The sequence below is a fragment of the Carettochelys insculpta genome, chromosome 3 (genome assembly GCF_033958435.1).
Source record: "Carettochelys insculpta isolate YL-2023 chromosome 3, ASM3395843v1, whole genome shotgun sequence".
Classification (NCBI taxonomy): Eukaryota; Metazoa; Chordata; order Testudines; family Carettochelyidae; genus Carettochelys; species Carettochelys insculpta.
The window spans coordinates 162,258,198-162,283,451 of NC_134139.1; the positions used below are offsets into that span (position 1 = coordinate 162,258,198).

General features: G+C 41.4%; 1 protein-coding gene across 15 annotated transcripts in view; it reads left to right on the forward strand.

Moving 5' to 3' along the window:
* DST (dystonin) overlaps positions 1-25,254 on the forward strand; it is a 483,110-nt gene that overhangs the window by 446,978 nt on the left and 10,878 nt on the right. For all 15 annotated transcript variants that reach the window (XM_074991114.1, XM_074991115.1, XM_074991118.1 and 12 more), the window contains 12 exons: positions 2,675-2,844; positions 3,367-3,526; positions 4,726-4,920; positions 6,156-6,284; positions 14,890-15,033; positions 16,742-16,930; positions 17,697-17,826; positions 19,560-19,723; positions 20,304-20,466; positions 22,951-23,105; positions 23,284-23,358; positions 24,146-24,163. In XM_074991114.1, the coding sequence (XP_074847215.1) occupies positions 2,675-2,844; positions 3,367-3,526; positions 4,726-4,920; positions 6,156-6,284; positions 14,890-15,033; positions 16,742-16,930; positions 17,697-17,826; positions 19,560-19,723; positions 20,304-20,466; positions 22,951-23,105; positions 23,284-23,358; positions 24,146-24,163 (1,692 nt within the window). The remainder of the gene's footprint in view (positions 1-2,674; positions 2,845-3,366; positions 3,527-4,725; positions 4,921-6,155; positions 6,285-14,889; positions 15,034-16,741; positions 16,931-17,696; positions 17,827-19,559; positions 19,724-20,303; positions 20,467-22,950; positions 23,106-23,283; positions 23,359-24,145; positions 24,164-25,254) is intronic.

The following is a 25,254-nucleotide window of genomic DNA, read 5'->3' on the forward strand; positions in this document are numbered from 1 at the left end:
TAATTTGTAATTAGTAGCCATGTGCTTCTCATCATTGTGCTCATTGTCATGTCCCTTTCCTCCCATCCAAAATCTGTCTTTACTTTTTCAGACTAGAAATCTGTGAAGCAGCCTTTTCTTGTGCTATTTAGTTACTGATCTTACCCTCTGAACTGATGACAGGCATTGAAGCTGTGTGTGTTGTAGGCAATAACTCCTTCACTGCTTGCCAGGTTATCACTGCCAAGAAGAAGAAGAAGAAGAGTTAAAAAACCCACAACATCCCCCCCAGGAGAAAATATTCTGTCTCTAATATTTATTTATGTTGCCAGGGAGGTTTTGAGGAATTTATTATTAATATTTTGGCAGAGATAACTTGGCAAACAGTGAAGCTGTCGTTGCTTACAGCATACACACGGCAGTGCACACCATCAGTTCAGATAGTAATATCATTAACTAAATAGAACAAGAAAAGGCTGTCTCTCAGATTCCTATTCATAGTTTATTAGTTATTTTTTCTCCTTATATATTATTTTTAGAAGTCAAAGATGGGAAAACATTATTAGGTCTTCCAGTCCACCCTTGAGTTACCGCACATTTAATCTTTGCATGATAGACAGTTAAGCAGGCTCAATCTGCCATGGAAGAACTGTAGATAATTAAATAGTGAAAATTTTGTTTACCTGGTTGCAGTTAATATCTGAGGCGACTGAACCATGGGCTAAAAATCTGCTCTCAGTTACACCTCAGTGAAATAAAGTGGAATCTGCCATTATGTGTCCAGGCTAACCCTGAAACAATGAATTAACTAAAAGCTTTTGTTCATCTCTGACTTCAGTGCCAGTCTCTTTCCCTGGCAGCTATTTCATTTTGTCAGTTTGTGAAAATCAAGCAATGCTATGTATGTAGCTCTGGATGACTAACAGCCTCCACCAAAGAAGATATATCAATTCGTGAACAGTTTTAACAATTGTTTCACACGTTATGTGAAGGAATTTTTTATTCAGAGCTTTTAGTGTCCCTTTTACTTCCCCTTCACTTTGAAAGTATTTTGAAAAAGTCTTAGTTTATCCAAGGGAAAAATTTGTCTCTCTCTCTTTGTGTGTATATACAAGGTTGTTTCTCAAAGGCTGCAGCCAATGGACTAGTTTCTTGAGGGTTGCAAGAAGAAAGGGAGATGAAGTATTAAATTATAAAATAAATGCACTGGTTCGGCGATGACCTTGATTCCACTGTGAACCCCAGACTGCCACTGATATCCGGGGGAGGTTTGGGTGTTGAAGGAAGGCACACAACAGGATCTGCCAGTAGGGAGTTTGAATATGAGACTTCAGAAATTAGACTAGGTTACAACTAAGTTGAGTATTGGGGAAAGGTCAAGTCAGCAGTGACTATAGAACTTTCTCCCTATCCTTTCTGTGTTTGAGAATGTCTGGTTCATATCATACTCAGGAGAAATTCCATAGTGAAGCTTGTAGCATTGTTTCTGTTGTCTACCCGATTAGATCCACTTTCACTAAGTTCTGCACAAACACCCCTTTTGGTTTGAGATTCTCTTCATGCAGAATATTCGTTTCATTTTGAAGGCACCAGTTGAATGAGCCAAAGCCCTTGGTTTGTCCCTGTTTCTCAATTAATAATTCAGAAAGGCATTGGGTTAAAACATAACCATGCCACCTGTTTTAAATTTGGGTGCTGACAGAAAATTGTTGGGGAGCGCTAGTGGGATATTTTGGCATTCTTATTTTAGTTCATTATTTACTATGATCTGTTAATAATTTTTAACACGGTGATTTGCATTGGTTCACGTTTGCTTGCTCGTGGCAAGACGTTGCCAACTGAAGAATGCCACTCTACACAGGAGGTATAATCAATATTGGCCAGTCTGTTGGAAGCTTTAATCATGAGTCTCACAGTCCCTTACTCAGAGGCCTGCTACCAAACTGTTTAATCCCAGCCTCAGTGACATTATTCTGATTCAATTCATCTTTCCAAAGGGCCTGCATCTGCACTCCCTTTTGCACACAGAACTCCCTGTGATGTTTCAGTGCATCAAATGATTGTGAGATGAACCCTACTGATTTTAAAAAGTTTTCATCCCAAGAGCTATAGCCTCCAGTCTGGCCAAGATATGCTGAGATAATGAACCTCTTTGCAGTCTCTGGATGCTGGAGTCAGTTTATACCAGCTTGGGCCCTCATCATAAATTAGGGCAGATAGAGTAATGCTCTGTTTTAATCCATCTGCCTATATTCCCAAAGGGCTGTCCCAGCAAACAGGCTACTCTGGCCATTCTCCTTTCCTGCAAACGATCCCGTCGCTTGTGCTGAGGGCTTGGATGGTGGTAATTAAGGAATTCTTAAGGCCATCTCTGTGCCAGCGGCAGATTCTGGGAGCATCATCAGGGGTTAGTTAAATCAGTTTTAAGGCTGTTCGTGCTTTCAGAGGAGCTAGAGCAGGGGAAAGACTCTTCTACAGACTTCTAGTATTTAGGACTTCACCATAACAATAGCAGACCAGGAATCTTTTGATTGGACTTGCATTTTAATATGACTTATGGGTGATATAAAGATTTTCTTACAGCTTAATTTATAAATATATTAAATGGTTCAAAATAATATTAAAAGGAATAGCTAGTGAAGGTCACAAGTTCTTATTACTATACAGGAGTTGACTTTTCCTTCATCTCCTACAGGAGTTCCAGAAATCTCTTGGAGCCAAACATTCTGTGTATGACACCACAAACAGGACTGGGCGCTCCCTCAAAGAGAAAACCTCTCTGGCTGATGACAATTTGAAACTGGACGATATGCTGAGTGAGCTCAGGGACAAATGGGATACGATCTGTGGAAAATCTGTGGAAAGGTAACATGAAAGGAGAGGTTTCCTTGTTTTAAAGGAAACTTGCAGAGGTAAAGAAAAGAGGGCTATCTTCTTTTGGTATTTCTCTATGCTGTATAAAGAGGAAGAGAAGGTGTTTGTTGTGGGTATTTTAAATGGGGGGAGCACAAGCAGTACTCCTTTCTCATAGTCCTTGTGCCCTGATCACTTCACAAGGAAAGATGCACTGGGAGATGGCCCTGCTCTGTCCCTACCCCAGGCATCCCTGTGGAGAGGGACTGGAGTAAAGTAAGCTGAGCTCTGCACCCTTCCATGAGGTGGTGCAATGTGTAAGCTCTCTTTGCATTCCAGGGAGCTCTGAAGCATCTCTCTTCTCCCCACAGGCTCCCCCTCTGACCTTAAGGGTTTTTCTTTCAGTAGCTGGTGAAAAAATCATTATCTGTTAGCGATTGTTAGATGCTGTCAGTTACATTCAAGCTTCCTTAATGCATGTGATTGGTTTTTTTTTTCTTAATGTTGTTTTCCTGTTTTATTTTTTCCCCCCAGACAAAACAAACTAGAGGAAGCCCTGTTATTTTCAGGGCAATTTACTGATGCTCTGCAGGCTCTCATTGACTGGCTATATAAAATAGAACCTCAGCTGGCAGAAGATCAGCCAGTGCATGGAGACGTCGATTTAGTGATGAACTTGATTGATAATCACAAAGTAATTCCAAAAAATATTTTTCTAATTATTATTAATTACTGTCGGCTGGTGGGCAGCCATTTCATTTTCATTTGTATTTGGTCATTCTGTAATTTTAAAAAGAAACATTTTCTAAGAATCTGTAGGAAAGCATTTAACTTGGAGTGTTAGACCTCACAGAGCTGCCAACTCTGTAATGGAAAAGTGCTGTGGAATCAGCACTATTCGGTGCTGGTGAGGCTCGATCACCATTGCCTCAGAGAGGGGTTTTGTGAAAAGAAGATTGATGTGGATTCACAACAGTCTGCAACTCTGCAGGTCCAGCCCACTACTGGGGTCGAATGAGCTGCTGTAGAGTGTGCTGGAAGCCAGTGGTTAGAAATGGTGGGACAATGGGGTGTGGAATGATTCCATTTCCTGCACATCAGCAACCCCTGTGTCCTGCGGTCCAGAATCTTTGGGCAGAGGAGAAAACCTCCAGCCGTCGCTTAAGAGAAATGTTTTGGAAACAGACATGAGTGTCCTGCAACCAGTGCTGTAGTCACATTGTGCACGCTCACGTTTTAGCAGCAGTGCAGTGAGTTGTAATTGTCATATCATGTAGAAAAAAGGGTCTTCCTTGACAGCAGAGGTTTTTCCAACTGTGAACATGTGAAATACATGGTATAATTTACAGCCCATCCCACCAAATCAGGTTATTTTTTATTTATATTTTAATATTTTAACTCTGCTTCCTGATCATTAGCACTTCATCTGACTGTACTGTGTGTTGGGACAGACTTGCACATGCCTCACTGTGTCAGCAGATCGATTGCTTGCGTGCTTAAAGCCTGGGTGTGAAGATGACCAAATTTTTGTGCATTGTGGTGGGGCGAGTAGTTCGGAGGGTCTGGATTCAGATATAGTCCCATGTTTCATGAGCCTAGGCAACTTTTCAAGGTTGAGTGAGCCTTCTTCCCAGGGCCAGTGAGAACCGTGTTGGAGCTCAGAGGGCTTTCTTTGCAAAAGTGTGCAAAAATATGGAACCATTTAATCAGAGTTGAGGAGGAAGCTGAATGTACAGTATAAACATCTTAACGCACACCCTTTAGAATGCTTAGCCTGAGGTATTTTCTGTAAAACAAAATCCTAATTTAGTCTTCTCCATAGCCCACTCACTACTTTACACTGGAGACACTGAAGCTGTGAGAGATTGAATATGTAAAATGTGTGGTCCTCAGGTCTTCCAAAAGGAGCTGGGGAAGAAGACAAGCAGTGTCCAGGCTCTGAAACGTTCTGCTCGAGAGCTCATAGAAGGCAGTCGTGATGATTCCTCGTGGGTAAAGGTCCAAATGCAGGAGCTAAGCACCCGCTGGGAGACTGTCTGCACCCTCTCTGTGTCCAAGCAAACTCGACTGGAACAGGCCCTCCGCCAGGTGAAAAAGGATAGGAGACTAAGAGAAAACATTAGACGGATTTACTGCTTGAACACTGAACTTTATAATTAAGAAAATGCACAACTATGTCCCCCACTAATTTTATACTGTATCATTACAGGATTGATTGTTCCTTTTCTTATTATTACAGGAAAAGCTGTGTTATCTGGCCCTCAGATAACTGTCACATTTGGTTACCTGGCATGCCCAGTTGGGGCCAGCTGCCATGGGCTGGCTGTCCAGCTGGGGGCAGCTGATGCAGGGCTGGTTGCCTGGCCAAGGCCAGCTGCCGCGGGGCCCAGTGACTGGCAAGGGTGGAGCTAGCTTGCCTGTATCTGAATGTTGTATATTTATTTGCCACTCAGCAATCCCAGTTCCTGGGGGATGCTGGATAATAAATCTTTTACTGTATATTGGGTTAGCAGCCGGGAACCCTGATCATGAAATCTGGGTTCGTCTTGCACAAACAACCAGCAAAAAGAGACTTATCTGCCCCACAGACCTTACAATATAAATAAAGCCTTTTAGGTACCACTGTTAGTTAAGGTTGGTGTGGAGCTGCCCCAACCGTGGAGACACTTGAGAGGGTGACCACCCATTCGCTTCCTCAGCTTTCTGAAGCTCAGGAAATGTACATCCTCTAGGTTGGGACAGGTTGTCCTCACTGTGTCCTAAGCCCACTATGCCCTTTGCCTTCTTTGGAGGAATGGTTTTCCCTAGGGAGATTACAAGGAGATGCCATGTGTTACTTCTAACTCATGGTCTCTGCCTATAGCTGGTCTTTGCATGGGGTACCCGTGGCTGTGTTTTTCTTGTCCTTCCTCCCCACATAAGATGTGTGCTGTTAATTTTTCTTAAATCATGATTAAGGCTACTTAGAAGGTATAATTCCCATTTCTCCAGCAGGTCCATGAAAGCACCTTCTGTGTCGTTTGTCATTGTGAAGGCATGACATTCTGAGATGAGGTGCACAGATACTGTAAATCAGATGGTTAAAAGCATGAACAGGCTTTTAGGTTTCGTATAATTTTTGAGGTGCATGAGACATTTTTATAGCCGTGGAAATGTAGCCGTGTATATCATTGACTTTTTAATGGAAAGTTAATGTGCCTGCACTGCTTTGTGATTGATGACTCCAAAGCTGGGCTTGGCTTTGTTGTTCAGGGGAGGAATCCAAAGTTGAGCGATCTCTATTGGATTCCCCCTGAAAGGGCCATGCTTTTTTTTCCTTACAGGCAGAGGAATTTCACTCTGTTGTGCATGTTCTTTTGGAGTGGCTAGCTGAGGCAGAGCAGACCCTTCGTTTCCATGGCATCCTCCCAGATGATGAAGAGGCTCTGCGGACACTAATAGATCAGCACAGGGTAAGTAAGATAAGGAAGAGGATGCCGTTTGCAAGGCCTATTTATTGAAAGGTGGAAATAAAATTAAACAAAGCAAAGTATCTCTAGCATAGTCAAGCTCTGCCACCAGACTTGTTTGCCCAGCTCTTTCTAGAGTAAGAAGTGGAAATTCTGTAAATTTGAGAGTTCGACACCTGTGTTTAATTACGTTATCTGTGACTCAGGTCAAATCTCACTACACTTTAAATGCATTTTGTCTTACTGGGAAAATAAAGGAAAATAGCGTTTTAAAAGGAGCTGTATAAAACCTGAGACTGGTTCAAAAATTTTCTTGGAAGCAGCACAGTATGGTAAGCCTTGTTGATGGGACATTCTAATACCAACAGTGTAGCTGGCCGCCAAGCAACTCTGAATGAAACCATTATGCACCTTTTTTCCCCAAGATCATCTGTATATGTCATCAAAATGATGTTATCGGCCATTAACCTTTTGTTGTGGTGAAACACCATGCTCACATGCTGCAGGTGCATTGTATATTGAAATCTTACAGCGAGAAGGAGGTTAGGTTACAAACTGTCGACCTGGGTTTTCAACGAATGGAATGTGAATATATCTAAGTTAATGACACAATTCATGAAAAACTCAGGGGCATATCTCTTCCAACTCAACACCTCCCCCCCACACACGCACCCAAAAACAAAACAAAACAAAACAAACACCTTCCATGCAATGATAGGTGCAACAATAAAAAATAATAATAATAATAATAGCAGCTACAATAATAACATAATAAAAGCTTCTGTGCAGTTAACATGGGAACATAAGCACGGCCACACTGGATCAGACCAGTGGTCCATCTAGCCTAATGTCCTGTCTTTCAACAGGGGCCAGTGCTAAGTGCTTCAGACCAGTGTTTCTTAAACTATGTTCCACGGAACACTGGTGTTCTGTGAACAACTCGCAGGTGTGCTGCGTGTGTCTGATGCTTTTGACGTCGTGCACTGCTGGTATATATTTTCAATTATTAAAACCAGATACTATTTTACTACTTCGTGGCTATGATACCTGATTAATTTACTTCATTTTGGTTTTGCTTTGCATTTTTTTTTTTGTTTTTTGTTTGTTTTTTCTTTTAAAGAAAATGTTCATAGGTGTTCCGTGGTCTCAAAAAGTTTAAGAAACACTGCTTCAGAGGGACTGAATGAAACAAGACAATTATCAAGTGATCTATCCCCTGTCTTTCAGGCTCAGCATCTGGCAGTCAGGGTTTGGGACACGCAAAGAATGGGGCTGCATCCCTGATTGTCTTAGCTAAAAATCTATTGATGGACCTATCCTCCGTACACTTACCTCATTCTTTTTCCTGTCCAATTACACTTTCAGCCCTAACAACTTCTCCTAGTAATGAGTTCCACAGGTTGACTCTGGGTTATGTGAAGAAGCAGGTCCTTTTGTTTGTTTTAAATCTGCTGTCTGTTTATTTCATTAAGCGACTCTTGATTTTTTGATTTTTGTGAAGGGGTAAATAACATGTCCTCGTTCAGTTTTTCTACAACATTCATTATAAACTGCTGATCATACATCCCTTAGTTGTCTTGTTTTTTCCCAAGTGGAATGGTGCCAGCTTTCTCCTAACAAGTCAGATGTTCCATGCCCCTAATCATTTTTTGACTCCTTTGTATCTTTTCCAGTTCCAATATATCCTTGTAGAGATGAGGTGACTGGGATGAAGTGCAGTATTCAATATGTGGATGTACCATGTCTCTGTATAGTGGAGTTATGATATTTTCTTTGTTATTGGACATTAGGAAAAATGTCCTAACTGTCAGGATGCTTAATTACTAGAATAAATGGCTTAGGGTGGTTGTAGAATCTCCATCTTTGGAGATATTTAAAAACAGATTAGATAAATTTGTAACAGGGATTATAGGGATTGTGCTTGATCCTGCTGTGAGGTTAGGGAGCTAGACTTGATGACCTTTTGAGATTCCTTCCAGTTGTAGCATTCTATGATTCCATGATTATCTATTTATCTTCTAACCATTTCTGATATTCAGTTAGCTTTTTATGACTGCCACTGCACATTGATCTGATGTTTTCAGAGAACTGTCCACCATGACCCCAAGATTATTTTCTTGAATGGTAGCAGCTAACAACATGTGGAAAAGCAGGGCTCAGCAGTGTTCAGCGCAGCACAGCAGAATGGCTGCCTCTTGCGCCATCCGCATGGTGAGTGCGGAGAGGAAGGCCCAAGGGGAGGTGACCCCCTGCTGCAATTGCCACCCACTGTTGCTGCACCCTGAACCAGGTAGTCCTTGGCCCAGTTGGTCAGGTAGAGGGCAATATGCTACACTTTTGGACTCACCAGAGTTTTTATTCTTCAAACTTTAATAATCACAAAATTTTTCAAGTATCATCTTCTGATGAGACATTAGAAAGGAAGATGAACCTTTGCACCTTACACAGGGTTCTTTGACCAGTACCTTCATAATAGAAGAACCTGTTACAGCAGACAGTGTCTTTGAGAACTGGGATGTCTATCCCAAGACAAAGCTGCTTGTATACTGCTCAGTGTTTGTTCCAGTGCTACTATATGCATGTGAAACCTGGACAACATACAAGTGCCATTTGAAGACACTTGAACAATATCATCAACGCTGCCTCAGGAGAATCCTAAATACTTCTTGGGAGGATGGGCACATGCATACTAGCATCCTGGAAGAGTTGAACATGAACAGCATTGAAGCTATTATCATTCATCAACACCTTTGTTGGACTGGTCCTGTGGTTTGGATGTCTGATCAGCAGCTCCCAAAACAGATTCTGTTTTCCAAATTGGAGGAAGGACAGAGGAGTTTTGGGGGCCAGCGAAAGCAATATCAGGACATACTGAAGGCACACATGAAAAAGTGCAGCATCAGTGTTGATAGTTGGGAGAACCTTGCCCAAGTGGACAAAAGTAATCCATGAGGGGGTGGTGCAGTGTGAGAGGTCCCACCACAGTGCAGATGAGGAGAGGCAGAGAAGAAGAAAAAAAGTGTCAAAAACTGCCCCATGCCCCTCCAGCAGCTAGTAACACCTGTGTCTTCTGTAATAAGATCTGAAGCTCCAGAGTTGGGCTGATCAGCCATCAACAGACTCACAAATAGGAAAGTGACATGAAGACATTCTACGTTACCGAGTGACCACCAAACGTGTATTTTGTTACAGTTAATATTGCGAAGGATGACTCAATTTTGAAATTCATAATTAATAGCATTTATTTGAACATCATTAGTAGAGCATTACCATTCATGTTATAAATGTGTTAATTTGATAAGAAGCGTGATGTCTCCAATGTACATCTGAAAGTCTTAGGAGAAAAAATAAAAGGAAGGTAAATATGGTTTGTTACATGAATATAAAATATCTTCTCTTTTCCATCTGTCACTATATTATCATCCCGAATTACTTACTAAAGTGACTGCATTATTGAGATAAATGTGTCCTTTATTCACAGTTAATTTTATAATTCCAGTAAAATTGTTTAAATACATTTGTATGAAGCCACATATTGAAAACTTTTCATTTTTAAGCATTTAACTTCAATGGTTAATTTTTACATCTCACTGCTTAGTTTTTCTTGAAAATTGGACATGATTTAATGAAGGCTACAAGTCTTAGACAATTTAGGTGTTTCACCACTCATCACAGTCTTGGGGGACTAAATGGTTCAGTAGATTAATGTACTGCATAAGGTAATAAAAGAAAAGAATTTGGTTGTAATCTCTCTCTAATAAAAATTTGTATATATAAATCACGATGGCATTCAGCACAATATGGGAAAGCTCAGAGCCCAAACATCTATACTGTTAAAGAACAAGGTTTTGAGGTTTATTGATGAATTTGTATAGGGAAGATTGTGTTGTGTGTGCCAATATACTACCTGATTCTAAAGGATGCTTCTAGTTTCTCTGTGTAACAAATACTAAAATACACTATGGCTATGCCTGTACTACAGTGATCTGTCAACAGAAGTCTCTGTTGAAGGAGTTCTTCAAAACTTCTGTTGACAGAGTGCGTCCACACACAAAAGCAGATTGAAGAAGCAATCCACTCTGTCAACAGAGGGGTGGCTGGACTGCCTGGCCCTCTCTTGACAGAATGGTCGACCAGAAGCACAGCAGATAGACCTGCCTGCTGACCTGGAAACCCTGTCTGTTGACACAGAGCCTCACAGAGCATCCACATGGTTTTTTTTGTCGACAGATTCTGTCAAGAAAGGCATTCTGCCTCATGGGGGAGAGGCAGAAGGCTGTTGACAAAAGTGCCAAGGTTTGTCAACAGTATGTCTATAGAATACATTTTTAGTGTGGACGCCCCACAGGTTTTATCGACGCAAGGCTTGTTTTGTCGAAAAAAACCTTCTAGTGTAGATGTAGCCTCAAAGTGTACAAAACCATTTTGAGCTGCAGCACCTTAAAGACAAGCAAATTTATTAGATCATGAGCTTTCGTGGGTGGAACACATGGCTACCCCTCTGAAACCCTGAGCTGAAATTGCAAGAATCACACATGAGACTTTAACACCACCAAACTGGAAGCATAACCCTGTTTTGGTCTCAGACTCATGCTCTAATTTCACCAAATCCAAATTCAGTGACTGCCTATTTTGTCTCAAATCGAGTCTGTGTACGCTATCTTCAGGTTTTAGGAGATAATTAGAAATTGACAAGAACCTGTTGGCACCTGACACCTATCTTTCTGTTTTCCCTCCAATCCTATCTTCCAGAGATGCTGTGGGGCATGCAGGTATCTAGGGTGCCAGTTCCCCTGTCATTCCTCCAGCCCAACTGCAGCTCACCAACTGCCTACCAGGAAGGCTCACATCAAATTCATTTTCTCCTTACAGACAGAAAATGAAATGGATGAGAACATTCCATCTAGGCCATGGTTTCCCAAACTGGGGGGCATGCCAAAATTCGGGGAGGGGGGGCATGAGGCAACCCATTCCGCCCCGCTTCATTCCCCCTGCTCCAAGAAAGAGCCAGCCTTTGCTTCCAGCTCTCAGCCACTATTTTACATAGGTGACCTGGCACAGCTTCTATAAAAGGCAAGCTTCCAGCAAAGACTCACATGGAGCTAGCTGCCTTCTGCAAAGGAGTGTGGGTTGGTGGGGAGGGACGAGGAGGAGGATGGGGTTAGATGAGGGGGTGGGGAGTCTGGCTCGGGGGAGGGGAGGGAGATGTGGTAAGAGCATGGAGCTGGTGTTGCCTGGCTTTGGGGGGAGGGGAGAGGCTCGGGTGGGCGGTCTGTGGGGCTTAGGCGGCTGGCCCCTGTAGCACAGGACTTGGGCATCTGGCCCTGGCTTGGGCTGACAGGTGGCTGGCCCTGGCAGTGCGAGCCTCAGGAAGCTGACCCACTGTTTGGATGGGCAGCTCAGGCAGCTGGCAGGCAGGCAGCTGGCCCCACTGGCTGGCAGGTGAACAGGCAGCTGGTCCCAGTGGCTGGTGGGCAGACAGCAGCTCTGGCAGCACAGGGATCAGGTGGGTGGGCAGCTGGGGCTGCACCAGGCATCTGCAAGGTGGGGGCTGTGCCGTTAACCTGGGTGGTCCATAGTTGGCCTCTGGGCTGTGATGGGGTCGGCACAGTGTCCAGCACCCTAGCCAGGGTTGCAGCTGGTCTCTGCAAGGCCGTGCCATGCCTGCAGCTCTGGGACCATGCCAGAAACCCATTCAGGGTGAAGCTGGTACCCATGGGACCAGGCCATGCCTAACATGGGGCTGGAACCAGCCGTCACAGCCTGTGGCTGGGCTGCTGTCGGCTCAGCAGGGGTCAAGGTCCAGCAGGAGGTAAGGGGTCCTGGGACTGAGGGGGAACACTAAGGCTCTGGCAGATGGTGCACAGCTCAGGGCGGGGCAGCACTGCTCCATTGAGTCTGCTATCTGCTATTTTCCAGACAACTTCTCTGGCAACCCAACCCCATTTATAAATTAGTGTGCAATCCATTCGATGTTGTCGATACATTGCCAGAAGTATTGCACGAACAAGCATTCAAAATAAAATATGATTCAAGTGCAAAAGAATTTTGAAAACTCAAGCTTGGAGGAATTTTGGATAAAATATTTCCCAATGTACTTGAAAGTTGGGGAAGAAGTGCTACGTAGCATTCTTCCATTTTTGTAAATATACCCCTGTGAAAAAAGCTTTCAAGTTTACTCACATTAAAAATGAAACAAAGAAATCGACTGGATATCAAAAACAATGTGCATTGTACACTTGCATTTTTCAAACCTAGAGTTTCCCAGCTTGTGAAGAAAAAGCAGCAGCATCCTTCACATTAAATGTATTTTGTTTCTACTGTTTCTGAAGCTAAATTACATTTTTATTAAATTTTTAGGCCAAGAAAAACTATTCATGCTTATTTTTAATTTTAAATAACATTATTATATCAAGTTTTTGTGTTTATTTTAAATTATGAATTGAATTTTTGATTAAACAGGGGGCTGGATGATGGTAAAGAAGGGGTCAGGGACATGAATGTCTCTCAAAAGTCAAAAGGTGGGGCATGATGCTGAAGAGTTGGGAACCAGTGATCTAGGCAGTCCTGGAGCCATCGTTTCCATTTTCCGGGTGGAAAAAATCAAAATTTTCTGACAAAGAAAATTTGAGTTTTAGAGAAAAGGCATTTTCCATTGAAGAATTATTTGCATGGAAAACTCCCAACCAGTTCTGCTGTCTGGTTATTTATAGTTTGTGCCTCCAGCATCTGTTCAGGAGCTTATAGCTAGATATATTGTAGTATTAGCATTGATAAAGAAGCTAGCTCTTCTGTAAATTTTCTAGTAGCAATTTCAACCATGGCACATTTGCTATATTATAAAGTGGTACAATTTTTAATAGGGTCATATAGATTGCAAACATAATACAACACATTTGCAATACTAAAGAGTTGAGTGTGTGTGCGCGCGCGTGCGCATGCAGGTGTGTGTATGTCATATATATGAAATCTTAATTTTAGTTCTTTATGTGTAATAGATTTTGTCTTTATTTTAAATTATGAATTGAATTTTTGATTAAACAGGGGGTTGGGTGATGATTCTTACCAGTTCATGATTGCAGTGTTGCTGTAGAGTGTTGTTCCCAGGATATTAGAGAGGAAGTGGGTAAGGTAATGGGTAAGGCTCAGCTTGTGCTGGAGAGAGAGAGACAAGCTTTTGAGCTCTACAGAACTCTTCTTCAGGTCTGGGAAAGGCATGCAGAATCTCTCACATAAATGTGAGGTCCAACAGAAAGTTTAGCTATAAGTTTAGCATATCCTTTGGGGGAGGGATAGCTCAGTGGTTAGAGCATTGGCCTTTTAAACCCTGGGTTGTAAGGAGGAGGTCTTTCAAGGGTCTGGGGCAGGTCAAAAAAAAAGTCTGTCCAGGACAGTGATAGGTCCTGCTGTGAGTGCAGAGGGCTGGATTCGATGACCTCTCAAGGTCCCTTCCAATTCTATGATAGGAAGTCTAAATTAGTAATTAGCATGTTTTCTAAAGGACCGTGCAAGGGGAAGTGGCCCATAAACACGCTGGCACTCATAGGACAAAAAGGGGGATTAGTGGGTACTTGCTGTAATAACGTATAAGTCTAATGTCTTTAGGTCAGGATTTTTAGTGTGCAGCAATGTTATGAATTTAAGCTCCAGGCCTTACAGCACTGATGTTTTCCGAGATCAGAAGAAGAGCTCTGCCTGGCTGGAAAATTTGTCTCTCCCACTGTTGGAAGTCAAATAGTGACGGAGAGATAGCCATGTTAGTCTGTATTCTATCAAAACAAAAAAGGAGTCAAGTAGCACTTTAAAGAGTAACAAAATAATTTATTAGGCGATGAGCTTTCATGGGACAGACCCACTTCTTCAGATCATAGCCATATCAGAACAGACTCTATATATAAAGCAGAGGTCCAAAAATTGTTATCCAGGCTGACAAATCGGAAAAATTGTTATCAAGCTTGGCAAATCAGAAGAGCAGAAGGGCAGCAGGAGTGAGGTATGGGGTGGAGAAGTTAAGAGTTAGATACAAAAGTATGTAAAAGCGTCCTTTATATTGGGCCAGGTAATTGCTGTCCTCGTTCAAACCATGCATCAATGTGTCAAATTTGAACATAAATGACAGTTCTGAGGACTCCCTCTGTAAATGATTGTTAAAGTTCCTTTTCAGTAAAACAGACTTTCAGGTCATTAACAGAATGGCCCACTCCATTAAAGTGCTGGCTGACAGGTTTGTGAGTTAGGAGTTCTTTGATGTCTGTTTTGTTTCTTGGTATGGCTATGATCTGAAGAAGTGGGTCTGTCCAACGAAAGCTCATCGCCTAATAAATTGTTTTGTTAGTCTTTAAAGTGCTACTTGACTGCTTTTTTATCAGAAGTCAATTGAGTGAAAGATACTACCTCACCCACCTTCTCTCTCTCTCAACCCTTTTTTAGAAGAATTGAACATGTTTCCTCTTCTACTTTTCCCTCCTGCCCACTGAATCAGTTCAGGCTTTGAATGATCCAGTGGAGGACTTTAACCTTCCAGTTTTGGCTAGCACTCATTTAAGTTACTCAGACTTTTCTTTCAGCTGGTGCCAGCATCTAACTTAAATAATTGTTTCTGCTTTAGGAATTCATGAGGAAGCTGGAAGACAAAAAGGCAGAATTAAATAAAGCAACAGGTATGGGTGAAGCCATCCTGGCTATCTGCCACCCAGACTCCATCACTACCATTAAGCACTGGATAACAATAATCAGAGCAAGATTTGAAGAGGTCAGTATGTTTCATGTGGCCTCCATAGTAACAGGCAGTCTTTGATAGTTTCAGCTGTTTTGCTGGAGGAAATGAGCCAGCTGTTGAGGGCAAAACTATTTAAAAGACCCAAGCTGATAAATGTGAAGAGGCCATGCTTTATTCTATTTTTGAGAAGTAAAATAATAACTATAGCAGCTTGTCAGCCTTTTTTAAGGAAAATGCCACTCCATTTCTCCCCAGCAAATTCAAAGCATCAAGGGAAAGCCTACAGTAAAAAAATTTGTTAACCAACAAATTTGAGAGAAAGGGGGTTCCGGTAAATCAAGTATTTGGGCTAACTAAGAGTTATACTTATCAACAGAATGCTAATTTTCAAGGAATTAGAATGCAATGAAATGAATAAATTAAAAAATAAAATACTCACCAATCCACTAGTAGTAATGCACTGCAGAGTGGTTGGTTTCTTGAAGTGCTCTGGTGTCCATATGTGAAGTTTTCTGTACCATTGCTTATCTTATGACACTGTAGGTCACTATGGGCAGTGCCTGGCGTACACCCAGATCACTAAAAATACACTTAACGCTGAAAGTATACTGAACATAATTTAGTGTTTCTTTAAAGATTAAGGCGGCACTTTGGGATCTTGCAGTTCATCAGGGTCATCATGATTAACATCAGTTATCATTGTAGAAGTAGGTGTAGCAGATTGGGCTGAAGCTGTGATGACCCTGTGACACACCCTGGAAGCTGCGTTTTAGACTATGTCCCTGATTTCAGCTTGCTTATTTTTCTTCTGCCTCTTTTGCATAAATGCAGAGTGCAGAATAGGCAATTTGCACAATATTGTGCACACTATATGAGTCCCGGTTACGAGACTGATGGTTTGTATTGATAGATATCAGAAATGCAGGTTAATTGAGCATTCTGGTGAACTGAGTGTCTGATAACAGAAGTGTTACTATATGATTATTTAAAAAAAAAACAAGCGGGGTGTATATAAAGTAGACTGTTATTTGTTGCTCACAAATAATCAAGCTAGAGGCTACTGAATTCCAATATATTCTTAAAACGCTTTCATGAATCCATTGTTGATTTCCAAATTGTTCAGTAACATCTCGGAGGCCACAAAATAGGGCATCAATAACTCAAACTAGGTAGCTTTTAGTTTATTCCATCAGGGTCTAAAGGGGATACTTGGAGTACTATGCTCTACATGTCATAGCTCTACATGTCATACCCATGTAGTTTGGACTGCAGTGACGTGGTAAATCCTAATGGGGATGTATTCTCCATATATTTCTGGAGTATACCTGTACATTTTCTGAAGGTGAAGTTTTGTGTCTGCATTTATGGTACAAAAAAAAAAAGAAATAGTAGCCAAATACAGCTTCCAGAGTGCTCAAAAATGGAGATACGATTTTATATGATTGACTTATCCTAGTATTTACAGTGACCTCTGTTTGACTATTCATGTGAACAAATGTATGTAGGATTGAGTGCTTAATTTGCTGCAAGACGACACTGGAAGTTGTAGACGTTTAACTAGGCCTGATAATTAATGTTGCTGATGAAATATGCTTGAACTGGGAACTCCAGGTGCTCAGCAGCTTTGATAATCCTGACACATGTTTAAATCAGGATGGGAGCTCTCGGATAAAAGCAAGTCAGTACTTTCAAAAGAAGTGTACCAGATGTGGAAATTTTCATGGATTCACTTTTTATCAAGGTATTGGCATGGGCAAAGCAACATCAGCAGAGATTGGCAGGAGCCTTGGCTGGTCTTATTGCTAAGCAGGAATTGTTGGAAGCCTTATTGTCCTGGTTGCAGTGGGCAGAGACTACTCTTAGTGAAAAAGATAAAGAGGTCATCCCCCAGGAGATTGAGGATGTTAAAGCTCTCATAGCTGAACATCAGGTAAGGCATGAAAAGTATGAAACATATATTAAGGATTTCAAATGGATATATGTATCTTAGATTTGCTATGTAATGTGAGCTGTTGTAGTTATTTACTCTATGTTTGATGGTCCAGTTTCCAGATACCCCATTGCATATTCCCTACAACTGCTTCCAGCCTGTATGCAGTAAAGCAAGCAAATGGAAATGCAGTGATGTTTTCAAAACATGCAATAAGAATAAGGACACTACACTGAAAAAACACCCAACATACCAGGCAGCATTGCTGCCTAGAACCACCATATTATTGTTTGCTTCGCTAAGTGAATTTCAAAACATGTTTTACATAATGGCTGAGACCTGCTCTTGCAGTGAGTAGCCCTCCTGGTATTATGTCAGCTCTTAACTGACTCTCCTCTGAGCTGTTGTCTGTTAATCTGGATAGCGGTGGACCTGGCACTTCTCTTGAATTCGGTGTCTTCTGCATATCTCACCACAGTGCAGCCAAATGTGGCTATGTATTTTTAACCCTAGACTTCCTTTAGCAGTTCTTCCATAATGTAGGTAGAAGTTCATATTGGTGTCATTTCTTAGATGCAAAATACTTATTTTATATTTAATTGCAACGCGAGGATTATTTTAGTGAGAGAGAATGTCTCTTGTGTCTCCTACTGTAATTTCCCTGACAAGTAGTTGCCCTGTCTGGTACTTGGCATTCTAATTCTTTATTTCTCTTGTCAACTACTCTTGACCATTGATAATTAAGGCAGCTGCCATTTAATTGCAGAATTTTATGGAGGAAATGACCAGAAAACAGCCTGATGTGGATAAAGTGACAAAGACCTACAAAAGGAAGGCAGCTGAACCCTCTCCAATACAGTCTCATATTCCTGTGCTAGATAAAGGGAGAGCAGGAAGTAAGTAATGGAATCTGTTGTGGAGGTCAGATGTACCACTGCTCTTCCAATATAAATTGTGGGTTTCTTATAAATTGATACAGTTGGGTACTGTTACTGTCAGAACAGGCTCATATATACAGTAAACTCTTCTTTATTCACTATTTGATCAACCAGAGCTCTAAGATAACCAGCATAACACTGGCAAACGTGACTTTCTTTTTTTTTGCCTCTGAGAGTCCTGGGGTGCCAAGCAGGAGCTCGCCAGGCTCCTCACACCTTGTGGCATCTGCACAGCGATGTCCTCTGCCCTGCAAGTGGCTCCTGCTATTCCCACCAAAAGGGGAAGGGGGCAGCAGTTGAGCTGGAGCTGGTACTGGCAGGTGTGTGGAGCTGAATTCTCTTATGGGGGATCCCCTGGCCACTGCTGGTGCCCCTCCCCAGCAGCTCTCTATTAACCAGAATATTTGAATATCTGGTCACCTCATGGTCCCAGGGTTGCTGGGTATCAAAGAGCTTACTGTACAAGGTGAACTTACTTCTCTACTGGCTTTCCTAACTACTTTACGGTATGTATTTTGCAGAGAGGAACATGTCTGCTTGGTAAGAGTTTTCAGCTAATTGTGCCAATGCTTAACAACACAAACATGACATCCACTGTAATTTGTACTGATTCCGTCCCAAAAAATAGAGTGAATTATTTTTATTTCTCTACAATAAGACTTGAATATCTCTTAACCTTATACAAGTAATTGTTACAAATGATCCAGGTAGCTTTCCGTTTTCACACAGGAGAAATGTGTTATTCCTTTGGAAGAAGAATTGCAGAATTCCAGTATTTATCGATTAAAATAATGAGACATGCCAGTATTTGTGCTTCATTCACATTTTGGTGATTTTCATGATCTGATACTAGTACATTTAGTACTAGATACATAGTAGCTTTTGCATATATTGTACTTTTCTGTGCTAACAGTACATTTTTGTAAACTCAAAAATTGAATTGCCATCTTCAAGGCGTATATATAAGCCAAGTAAGTGCCAACGTATGACCATTTTCACAGTGCAGATCACTCTGCGTGACAAATTTTGGAAATGGGATTAAAGGCTAAATTAAGATGTACATAAAAATTTCACTCATTTTTTTTAATTTTGTTGTGTTTTAACACTCCCACTCTTGCATAAAGTTCCAAGAGATCTTGAACAGTCTTTAGCAGGTTAAGGTGGGCTGCTTGTTTTATTTACTAACTCATCCAAAAGATAAAATCTAGCTCCACAATACAGTACTATTGTCTGTGAAGAGCACCACCATATGAGCTTCCCTTCTCCTATCCTGCATGAAATAACTTGGATTTTTCCAGGGTCTCACAACTTAGTTTCATGTAATGTCAACCCTTAAGTGAGGAAATGGTATAACTTTTTGTATCTCTACCTGTGCCACCCAAATGAGGCAGTTTGTTCTGGAATGCTCTCTCAGACCTCACTTAGAGTGGCAGTATATTTTTCTGTGCTGGTGCCAGTTTGCAGGTAAAACTGTTAATGGAAGGTCAGGTGTGTTAACCATCATGTTGTTTTTACTCTGGAAATGGCAAAGCTTCCATTAATTACAATGGAACCAGGATTTGGCTCATTATTTGTTGCAGAAAGGAATCTTTTTAAAGAGCTTGACCATCAGTCACATGAAAAATGCTGTGTTTTAAATTGGTTGGGACATGGAGAAAAATAAGCTTATGCTAGCTTTTATTTTTTATTAGGAAAACGTTCCCCAACAGCAGGCATGTATCCATCAGGAGCACAGGCACAAATTGAAACCAAGAATCCAAGGGTAAACCTATTAGTCAGCAAATGGCAGCAAGTCTGGCTTCTGGCCTTGGAAAGAAGAAGAAAATTGAATGATGCTTTGGATAGACTGGAAGAGGTTAGCTCACAGCATATATATTATATACAAAGTATATTTTTGATTAACCCTACATTTCCTGTGACAAAGCTGTAGTAATGCCAGTCTTACAATTTTGTTATATGATGTATAGTTAGATGGAAACCTAGAATCCTAAGGCTGGAAGGGACCTCAGGAGGTCACTGAGTCCAGCCCCATACCCTATCTAAATCATCCCAGTGAGGACTTTGTCAAGCTGGGACTTAAAAATCTCTAGGGATGGAGATTCCACCACCTCTCTCAGTAACACATTCTAGTGCTTCACCACCCTCCTGTTGAAATTGTTTTTCCCGATATCCAACCTACACCTCCCCCTCTGTAACTTGAGAACATTGCTCCTTGTTTTGCAAGACTCTCTACATCCTCTTTAGAGGATCTAAAATGTGCATGCAGAAAGCAGCTAGTACTATTTTAATAGTGAATATAATCAAACCATTCCAGTAGAAAGGCAGACATTATAAAGAGACAGTTGTTCAAAATCATGCTGATGTGACCTCACTTACTTATATTGTAAACAGTTCATTTAAACTTGAAAAATGGCTCTCATCTATCTTTCCTCAAGCTGAGGGAATTTGCCAACTTCGATTTTGATGTCTGGCGAAAAAAGTATATGCGGTGGATGAACCATAAGAAATCTCGAGTGATGGACTTCTTTAGGAGAATTGATAAAGATCAGGATGGAAAGATAACGAGGCAGGAATTTATTGACGGAATTCTTTCTTCAAGTAAGTTCAAAATTAAGTTACTGATGAGATTAAGAGGTGCATCTAATACATTGGCAACATATTGTATGTGAGGTAAGTCTTTGCATGGGAATAGATGAGTTTTACCTTAAAAGACATTATCACTCTGAGATAAATGCAAAGTGACAATAATTCTTTTACTTGGAAACATTGCTAACCTTGAGCCACTCCTTTTCTGAGCGAGTCAGATTATGACAGATTTTTGCTCCTCTGTGCTTTGCATGTAATATACTGGTTAGTGTGTGTGATCATGTCTCCCTCCAGTGACTGGCTCACACAAAGGATAAGATCCTACCACTCCTAACACCTTTTGCTCAGGTGACAGAGATTTGAGATTTTTGTGTCAGAGGGTTAGGGTTCTGTTCTTTCTGACAGCACCTGGTCAGAACTGCATCCACCCTAGTGCCCCAGGCGCAGGGCCTGAGAAAACCTCCCCACACTACAGGCTCTGACTCACCCCAGCCCTGCCCTATCCTTTTACCACCTCCATGAGGCAATGGGGCCCGGGGATTACGTGGGTTCAAGGGCTGAGCATGACAGAGGCAGCAGCGGTTGCCTCCTCTCCCCTCCCCTCCCACTCCCTCAGTCATAATGCAGGTGGCAGGAGCAGCAGCCTGCTCCACTGTGCTGTTCTCCCAGCCTGCTGCACCTGGCTTTTCTGCAGATGGCAGGAACTGGAGGCACAGTGTGTCAGGAGAGCAGCACGGCACAGTGCAGCAGGGTGGAGCAAGCTGCCGCTCCAGTTGTCTGCATGGTGAGTGCAGAGTGAAGAAGATGTTACCCATGCTGCCTCCACTGCACCCAGCCTTCAGCTCCAGGTAACCCCCTGTCCCTCTCCTACATAGGATGGTTGGAGCAGCCACTGCAGGGCCTGGGGTAGCTGCCCCAGTTCATCCTATGGATGGGATCTCTCTCCCTTTAATTTCTTATATGACCTTGCGCCAGTCACAACTTGACTTATTACTTGGTGATATTCTTTGCGCATCTGAGGTCAAGCATGTTACAGCACTGTAGAATTTGACAGCTTTTTCAAAGTTCCATCTGTTGCTAAGCACATTCAGTACTGGGCTTCTCTGCCAAAATGCACTACAGTGACTCCTCACTAAATGTTGTCATTATACTCCTGAAAAATACTACTTTAAGTGAAACAATGTTAAGCAAATCCTGTTTTACAATAACAATTAATGTAAACAGGGGTGGACTTACTTTATCTGACAAAAGACATCATATGTGGTTTGACTCACAACTGTGACTAGGTAAGTGAATATCCTCTGGCCCCAGAGCTCTGATGGGGCTATGGGCCAACAGCACCACCACTTGTAGGCTTCTAGAGTCCTCCCCGTGCAAGCTCTGTGGGTTTGGTCTTGACACGAGAGCCAGTCAAAGCAAGCAAGCAGCCACACAAAGGAAGAGGCGGTGCTTTTTTTGTGCTGGTGTTGAGTACTGGCACTTCGGCGGCCCAGGGAGCCGGCTGAATACCAGCTCTCTTTTAACAAAAAAGGTGCTGGGAAGAGCCACTATGCTGCATCCTGTCCCGGCACCTGATGGGGATGTGTCTGCTGGCATTTGAGCAGCAGATCACACGCATTTGCTCCAGTACTCTGTTTCAGCTAAAACAAGAAGTCCTGTGGCACATTAAAGACTTAATACATATATTTGGGCATAAGATTTCATGGTCCAGAACCAATTGGTTTTGCTTCAGTTAAACGCTGAATGCCCCACCACCACCCAGGGTGTTGGAAAGACCAGTTGTCTCCTAAGGGAACCAGTCTGCCATGTTGCATGGTATGCTCAGGACACAGTGCAGAGGCACTGGGCCTCTGGGTCCCTGCAGAGCTGGAGACAGCTCTAAGCTTTTGGAGCCACAGTTGCCAAATTTTCAAACCATCAGGTGGAGCTTGACCCCCAGTTCTGCCACAGGCTGATTATTATTATTTTCCCAAGGTTTCAACCCTTCACACCCCACCCTGCCTCTTTCTCTCCTATTCCAGACCTTCCACCACCCCCATCCTCAATTCCCTCCACCCCTTCTCCCAGCCTCCCTGCACATCCATAACCATGGATTGTGAGGGGTGGGAGGCCTGCGGGGGCAGGTGAGCTGCTCTGCAGGACCTCCTGGCAGGTGCGATATGGTGGGGGAAGGAGCTGAAGGGCATTAGAACATTGCACAGCTTTAAACAAGGATGTTCTTGAATAGAACAACAACTTAGTAATGCAACAACTTTAATGGGGGCAGTTTTAAGTGAGGAGTTATGTAGTGTCTTCATTATTATTCGTAATGTAGTCAGCATCAGAGACACACCACCTCTTTTCAGAGATTTGTTTTCCTGTGGGGTACTTTGTGTTTTAGTGTACATTACCTGCCATTAACGCCTAACAATCTTTGACATTTGTGATAAATCCTATCACTTGAATGAGAGTGAGACTCTATAAGGTTTGCTTTCTGGTGATGTTTTTGGCTTACAGAATTCCCTACCAGCCGACTTGAAATGAGTGCAGTGGCCGATATCTTTGACAGAGATGGTGATGGATACATTGACTACTATGAATTTGTAGCAGCACTTCATCCAAACAAGGATGCATACAAGCCCCTTACGGATGCTGACAAAATTGAAGATGAGGTAAACCCTGTAGTTATAATTTTCACATAATTAATATAGTCGATTGGAATCACATACTTAATAGTGTTGTTAGTTTTATTTTCCTTCCTATGTAATTTGGAATTCTTCCAATTTACTTAAGATTTCAGAAATGTGATAATTAGCATTAAAATAATTATTCCAATGCTGATTTTGGCAGGTTACAAGACAGGTAGCTAAATGTAAATGCGCAAAGCGATTCCAGGTGGAGCAGATTGGGGATAACAAGTACAGGGTAAGTCTTCATACCGTATCCATGGTTCTTTTTACTCCAAACATTCTCCAGGGAACAGGACTGTGGGAGCATTTGGGCTACATTCAGTTACAGCAACTTTTATCATAAACTTAACGTTTGCTCAAAGTCTACCAGGAAAATAGGTAGTTTTGCCTTCATTAAACCTGACATCAGAAATTTTTGTTAAAAATATAGACTAATAATATATTTTAACTTTCCACTGAACCTACAATAAACCATCTTTCTCAATATTTACGCCTGAGTAAAAATGGATTTTCCAAAGAGATTCAGATTAAAAATGTGGGACTTTATTATACTGGGAATGTATTTGGTCAAATAATTTTATCCTTCTTATCTCCTCTTGTTACTTTATTCCACAATATTGTACCATCGTCTGGTATCTAGACAGGAAATGTGCCAGGTATCCCAAAAATAGTTCAGGGACCTGAAATGAATCTGCAATGCTGCAGAGAAAGTCATTTGTTACACTCACGTTCAAAAACCAGAATGTTTTCAAATGAGGTGCTCAGTATTGGGCTAAGGCAGATATTATCAAATATCTTCAGATTATTTTGAAAGGAAAGCAAAAAGGAACAGGAAGGTAGCAAAGAACTAACATATATTTCTGTGTTCATACTCTGGATAGCTAATTACCTGCACATCTCTAAACTAGATCCTTTGTTTAGAAGTTTCAATGTGTGTGCTAGTTTGCATGTGTTCTTGAGTCATGAAAAGAATTTCTTGTTAAACTAATTGTGTCTTTCTTCTGTTTTTCATTTCATATCAGTTCTTCCTGGGAAATCAGGTATAAACCAGTGGAATGTGTTTTAAAGTTTCTATTTTTTTTCTAATACATAGTCATTTGAGCTTGCAATGGCCATGCTTTCAACCTCACCTAATTCATTATTTGTCAGCTGTGGTGTTTCTGTAAATACTATAAAGTGTTCCTGGTTTTAGGATCTCTCTCTCTCTTTTTGTTTTCCCTTTTGTGTTATTAAAATATTACTCTTATGGGAACCAGATAATGGATAGCAAAAATTTCTGTAATATTACTTCGTCACTTATTACCATTCCAATTTTAGAATCCTTGAAAAATCACAGTGCATTTAAATTAGAAACCAAACACATTGATTAAGAATCTGTTCACAATTTATATTATATATTTTTAATACAAAACTTTGTGGATTGAGCTGACAGAATAAACTTAAAGTTCAAATCTGAACTACTTCTATTCCCCCATCAATAATATTTTTAAAACCAAATACCATATCAATGCTATGATGTAAAGTACTTTTGTCTAAGAATACTTCTAGCTTGTCAGTTTGATCCTCGGTATCTCTGGTTGCAAAAGTGCCATGCAACAGTAATTGGATCATTTGTTACGAGGGTGGACACTGAAGAACAATCTGCTATAATATAGAATCAGTCTGTCCACCTAGTAAATACATGAAATTTTCTATTACTAACTGTACCCCTAGAATCTTATTCATGTTTTTGGAAAGGCAACTATATGAAGATTCTAATGCTAAAGGCACTACTGAAATGGTAATTTTGCATTGGCTTGTAAAATGTTGCTGGCAGAGATAGCATATCATGTGCTCACCTTCAGCTGCTACCTTTGCTGACTTAATTCTGTCCTAGCTTCTTAAAATGAGTTAATATATAGAAAGAGAGATCCTTGATTCAAAAAGGCTATTTGAAAACTATGCTCATCCTGTGTCTGAGAAAGAAAAAATAGAGTATTTATTGTGGTTAACTGAAGGTTGTTGCTGAAACAAGCTACAGATGATTACTTCAGCAAAGGCTATCAAGGAAGTTGGCCAAATTCTGTTCTGGTACAGATGGATTTACTCAGCTATAACCAAGAGCAGATTTCTTTCTTTATTGACACTGCAT